This window comes from Pundamilia nyererei, unplaced genomic scaffold, assembly GCF_000239375.1.
Source record: "Pundamilia nyererei isolate P.nyererei 1_Seehausen unplaced genomic scaffold, PunNye1.0 scaffold00076, whole genome shotgun sequence".
In the NCBI taxonomy this organism is placed as follows: domain Eukaryota; kingdom Metazoa; phylum Chordata; class Actinopteri; order Cichliformes; family Cichlidae; genus Pundamilia; species Pundamilia nyererei.
Genome location: NW_005187477.1, coordinates 1,715,721 through 1,722,176, shown reverse-complemented (window position 1 = coordinate 1,722,176; position 6,456 = coordinate 1,715,721). Strand labels below are relative to the sequence as shown.

Sequence of the window (6,456 nt, the reverse complement as noted above, 5' to 3'; positions counted from 1 at the left end):
GCCCATTTGTCATTTATGTCCTTTAATTTACTTTGTTACTCCGTGCTTCTCTTTCAAAGGATGGGAATCGCCCGACTGCGGTGACTTCACTGTAATTTGTTATTGATCAAACTGTTACAGAGTCAATAGTTCATCTATATTTTGGTGATGGAGGATACTGTGATACATTTATTCTATTCCCTCAAACAAACCGTAAACTCCAGTTTTCTGATTTGACACGCACAAAGTGGCACAAAAGTGGAAGCAGCTCGTCCGTTACCGGCCTCTAAGGACGGACAGGACTGGATTCTGAAGTAAAAATCTGGTTCCAGTTTCCGAGCCCTGGACTGCAGTGATGAGTAGTTTTCTCGTTTGAAATCATCATTTGTCGTTTTTGTCACCAGTTAACGAGTTTTAAATCGCAGAGATTGTTTCACTCTAAAAAAACGTTTGCTGTTACGATACCACCAAGATTCTCACAATGAGTGGTCCTGGAATTGAACCCTGGGGAACACCTTTAGTTCCATTATGGTAGAAGTGATTCCTTCTGCCTGCGCACACTCACATCTGTATGACAGGTGATTGTCAAACCATCCAGCAGTGTTTGATTTGTTCTCCAGCTCGATCGATATGAACCACATTGTTTTTTGAATGGATAAAGTCATTTATTTCTCTTGAGGTTCTGAAAAAATACATAATTTGGGTTTTTTTTTTTAGTCAATGAAATGGCTACAAAACCTCCCATCTCTACCTCCATCACAGCATCCACCAAACTGTAGTCTGGAGCACACCGTGATGATATAAACCAGCAAAACACTGATGTTGGAAAACCTTTTCTTGCAAAAACCTCTGGATGAAATTAAAGCCAGTCTTTGTGGCGTTTGGCCTCCTAATTGTGTTGTTTGCTCTCTCCTCTTGGTTGTTCTGCTCTGACCCAGATGCTGCATGGCCCAGAGGCCTGTCTGCCTGCCTCTGTCTCTCTCACACAGTCATTGATGTTCAGATACAGCGGCTCTCTAAAAACGTTCCCCATCAGCGGCTGTCGGCTGTATGAGCTGGTTACAGCAGTTCACCTCCTCTTCTGCTGATTTATTGATGATGCCTGCAGAACGTGGCACCTCTGCATGTTGTCGAGTTTCCTTTTTTAGCTTTATTTTGGCGAGACGCTGCAGTGTGCTGAAAAAGCTGCTGTATGAGACAGGCAGAGGAGGGGAAAAGGGGAAAATAAGATGGGGAAACAAAGGCGAGGACAGACGTTGTCAGAGTCTGAAGTAATTTGAATGTCCTCCTCTGGCAGCCTGTAGCTTCCTCGTTTTTGTGTATTTCTGTCTCTTTCAGACAAACGCACTGTGTCGCACTGTCGGTGAAACCCAAAGCCCAACAGGAAAGAAACAAACGAGAGGCGCATGTAAAACTGAATTAGCATCTGATTACAGCTGCAGGATCACAACAAAGACATCAAAGTTTGTGTCATCTCGCTCTGCTTTCTTATAAGCCCAGCCTCATTATTTACTGGGCTGGCGAAGACGTGATGTCAGCGTGCCATCCCCACGGGCTCGGCACCGCCTGCCCCGAGGACTCGTGTGGTCGTACTTCATTAAATCTGCGACTGTGTGACCTCGTCTCTGGGTGCTCGCACGCCGCATGAATTCTGAGTGCTACTCAAAAGGTGTGCCTGCAGAGTTTTGTGATCATGTCCACTACAGTCACCACCGCTGGCTCCCTGTAAAAAGATTTGTTTTTTCCATTTCTTGTGATTTCATGACTGAAAATGTTCCTGGTCATCTTTTTATACAGTTAACTCATTAAAGGTACATTTTGTGAGAGCCCTCTGCAAAGTGTAATGACGACCTGCACCACAAGGTGGCGTCGTCTTAATGAACATCATGTTTACAGCACAGATAATCTTTGCATCATTTCCCACAATGTTTTAAAAAAAATTATGAAAAGAAATAAATGCACACAAGCTGCTATAAGATTAAAATAAAAAATATCGATATAAACTAAACCTTACAGTTCATGAGGTGACTACTCAAAAATAACTAATAACTTACTTGTTACTAAACTACTTTTGGCAAAATGAAGTTACTTAATTACTTGTCAGAATAAAATAATTACACGACTCGTTACAGTACTTAAAGATCTAAAAACACATTTTCACATAATTACCAGTTAATATAAACCTGTAGGCTCTCACACACCAGCATAGACCCTGTCTGCATGAGGACACACAGGATCTTTCATTTAGCTTTTATGTACAAGCGCAAAGCAGAGTTAGTGGTGAGCAGCCTGGATGCACTTTTTCCTTTTTGTGGAACAAAATTAACCTTCTGCTTTTCTTTATTTCATGCTGTCTTCCTGTTTGTTTGCTTCTTCTACTCAAACTCTTGCTAAGCTGCTCCAGCAGATAATAAAACACGGAGGTGGGAATGAGCAGAATAACTGGAAGTTTTGCAAACCTGGATGGATAATAGCGTTCTGGGTTTGACTTGGAAAATAAAAAAGAAGTTAATTCAATTTCAATTTTATTTCTATAGCACATTTAAAAGTCAAAGGTACAACAAAGTGCTTCACAGACGAGCCATACTTGCAGGTTTACAGCAAAAGAAAACAATCAACACAAAAAATACAGTTATAGGATGGTACTATTGCAACAAGCATGAACCGGGAAGAAATTAAGCTAAGTAGTTTGAAAGGCAAGCTTAAACAAATGGGTTTTTAACCGTGATTTGAAAGATTGAATAGTTTCCGACGCACGGACATCAACCGGCAGGCTGTTCCACAGTTTTGGTGCAGCAAAAGCAAAGGCACGATCCCCCTTCGTCTTTAGTCGAGACATTGGTTGCATTAGGAGCCCCTGATTAGAGGATCTGAGTGCCCTTGTAGGGATATATAAATTAAGAAGGTCAGTCAAATAACTGGGTTAAATCATCTCAGTGAGGTTTTAAACTTTTCTATAATGAACTGTCTGCAGGAATGGCTTGATCACACTCAGCTGGGCTTCTCGCCTGTCGCAGACCAAAAGGCAGAAGCTCTGGGCTGCAGGGACCAGTGGAAGACCTCGACTCCCGACCGACAGGACGGCGAGCCGGTTGACTTTGATGGAGGCCGCGTGCAGGCGTGGCTGAGAGTCCAGAGCGCCGCTTTGCCAGAGAGGAGCACGTCCTGTTCGAAAGAAGTGCAGACTGATGGGAGGCTGAAGGTACTGTCTTAAAAAATGTTCAAGATCCATGGTTATACTTCCTCTGTGGTCCAAATATAACCATGAAAAACAACCGAACAGCGCGCTCGATCACTGAAGTTATCTTTATAGTTTATTCTTTACAAATAACATTCTCCGAGATGCTTAAACAGTTGGTGCTGCTGCGCTTCTCACAAATCTTAAGTCATTAGAAGTTCATGAGCGGAGCTGTGCATTCAGAACGGTTTGATTTTCCATTTAAACACTTCCAAAACGAAGTCGGTGCCCTCGAGGTCGGCCCTTCATTTGAGAGCGTCTGTTTGTGGGAGAGTGAAGCAGAATGTCAGCAGACTCAGGTCAGGAGGTTTTACACGCAGATGATATTCATGTGCTGAATGTTAATGCTCAACTCCAGGAAAACGGGTTCAGTTAGAAAAAAAAAAAAAAAAAGTTGAGGACAGTTTCTCAAACATCACCACAAGGTGGCAGCAGTTTACCACAAAGTTTGGCCTAATTTAATGTTTGTACTGTTTTCTATTTAAAAACGACGACTGCACAGATTGAGCTCCTGAAGTTACCAAAATAAATCAGCAAAGTGTGGCGTTAACATGAATTCTGTACAAATTTGGAGCTAGCAGTGGCCTGAAAAGAGGTCTTGTGCTGGAGGGTAAATCGAACGCCGCCTTGTGGTTAAAAGCGGAATTACACACTAGTACAGCTCAGGTCTAGTTCAACTTTAGTTGATATCTACGCAGATATCACACGGACATCTGTAATATCTTTTTTTGATTGAGTTAGAAAGTTTTTAAGTTCTTTTTAAGCAAGTTTGTAGAAATCGAAGCTGTGAGCGACATGTCAGACGCGCAGCTTTAAACCGTTTGCGCTCTCCTCACTGACTGCCAAAAGTGAGCGTGAGCAGATTTGATAATTGTAAGCAAGAGAAGCTCTGTTGATCTCTCAGATTTAGTTACAATTTCTTTTGCATGGCTCCAAACAGCTGCTGCATTAATGAGTTTGTCCTCAATCACACACAAATCCAATTCGGCTCTTACAAATCTGTCCTGCGTGCTCACAGATGTCGAGTTGCGGCCCGACTTTGGAGAGCACAGATTTGTTTAGCGCTCACTCACGTCCTTATTGTTTACCTTGGTTTGTCCCGAGATGGTAGTTGGGTCCCCGAAGTGTGGGTGAAGAGGCAGAAGTGTCCCCAGAAGCTCATTAATACAGGTTTAGGCTTTACACTGATGCAGCCGCACAGTCTATATGTTCCAGTTTAAAGTTGCAGCTCACACAACAGATCCCATCAGCCTTTATTTTCCTCCCAGATTCATCCTCCTGAATAACTGTCCTCTCCCTCCTCTCCAGGCCTCATGTTTCTCTCTCCATTTAGACTTCATTGGCCTCAGCCTTCATTTTCTCTCCCTCGCTCTCATTACTGGGGAATAGCATCTATTTATCCTCCTCTTCCTCCGTCCCGTCTGCTGCTCCTCGGGCCGCCGAATGAATCCATAAAGTCTTGATTTATGCATCGTCTGACTGCACTTTAACTGTCACCATAAAAACAGAGAAGCACGCCGACTTCCTCCTTTTCTTCTTCCTTCTTTAGTTTCTCCTTGCCCTCGTCTTCCTCCGTCTGACTTAGAGCCAGTCCACATAACTGTCCGTGTGCAGGAAATCTATAAAGATGAGGAAGAGAGGGAAGAAAGTTTGTGGATTAGTTTTTAGGGGTCAATTCAGATGACAAAGTGTTATTGTATCAGATTTCTTTATGTACTTGAATTTGAATTATGCAAATTTGATTGAGCGCGTGTTTGTGCGAAATAGCACTGGGACTTTCTAATGGAGGTTCATTACAGAAAAAACTATCGAGTGAGTGCAAAACAAATTGGAGGAGAAATTAGCTGCAAGTCCAGATCGAGAGCAGCGAAGGAGAAAGTCACAAAGTTTGTCGATGTTTTGCAGCAGCTGCAAACTTGTGATGAAAACAGAAGTGTGTGGCGTTTGTTCATGCGACAGGATATAAACTGTATATAAAAGATGGACACCGTCGTGATGAAAAATGAGTCATAAAACAAAATCTATCCCCGTACAGCTGTTATGAAGGAGGACATTGGCCATAGAGACCAAACAGGTGCTTGTAACCACGTTAACTTGGGCGTCTGTGGGCTGATTCACTGCTGGTGCTTCTAGTGGACATTTGAGGAGCTGCATGTTTTTGGGACTTCCACATTTTCTTAATGCTTCAATCCCGATGTTGCTGCTCTCCGATCTGACGGATAACAATGCAAATATAATCTCAAAGCTCAGAAACACAGCGTCCGTGTCTGAGTTGTCGTCCATCTTTAAACATTCACCGTGATTTGAGGAAGGATGAAGTAAACTCTAACATTTACGTTTGTTTACCAAAATCCCCACGTTCAGATGTCGCAGGGTTGCATGGATGAAAACCACGCTGATGCATCCAGCAGCAGCCATGGCTGCCACGATGACACACGGCGGCTTTCACCGTCAGATCACCTGAATTTAAAGGCCAGCTCTGATAGGATGAGGAACCACTATCAGTCACAAGCACCGGTGAGCTGATGGGTTTTCAATAACAGCTCTTTGTTTTTGTTACTTCAAGGAGAAAATAAGCATCTGGACGTGTTGGTAGATAGATTTAAATCTATAAAGTTATAAGCTGTTGACATTGGTGTGGATTATTGGAGGCTCTCTGTTCTTTTAGGAGGAAGAGGAGCTGTACTGCTGTGAGGAACCCGAGCGTCTCATCTCTGAACAAAGGTGAGGAAACGCAGAAATCCCTCAGAGGAACTCATGTCCTGTTCTAACATTCTAACGGTTTGTTCAGGTCAGCAAATGCAAAAGTAATGATGAGTTCAGATTGCTGTAAATACTAGATCAGTGTTTTTTCTACTGTCGGATCTGTATGATGTCACGTGGAGCAGATATGCCTGATATGATGCTTAAGTCTCAGCCCAAGCTTAACTGATTCATTTTTCAAGTATTAAAATATTCAATATGTGGGACACTGTGTCCCAAAGCCTGTGTTTTTAAAGAAACACCTGAAAACATGCAAAAGTAGGATGACTGTATTGTTTTTAAAGGCTTGGAGCCATAAAAGGGTTAAATATCACTCAATACTTAACTGGGAATATAAACAAAGTTGGTAAGCTGGTCACATAAATATCTGACCTCTAGATTTAGGATATGATTAGACAGTTGAATACAGTGTTGGTCAAGTTACTTGAAAAAAGTAATCGGTAACTAATTACCGATTACTTCCCCAAAAAATTAAT

The 6,456-nt window shown here is 42.4% G+C and overlaps 1 protein-coding gene across 1 annotated transcript in view; it reads left to right on the top strand.

The window, feature by feature from the left end:
• Positions 1–6,456, top strand: part of LOC102211593 (uncharacterized) — a 34,269-nt gene that overhangs the window by 24,240 nt on the left and 3,573 nt on the right. The window contains exons 7-9 of the mRNA XM_005737517.1: positions 2,954–3,181; positions 5,582–5,734; positions 5,886–5,941. Coding sequence (XP_005737574.1) covers positions 2,954–3,181; positions 5,582–5,734; positions 5,886–5,941 — 437 coding nt within the window. The remainder of the gene's footprint in view (positions 1–2,953; positions 3,182–5,581; positions 5,735–5,885; positions 5,942–6,456) is intronic.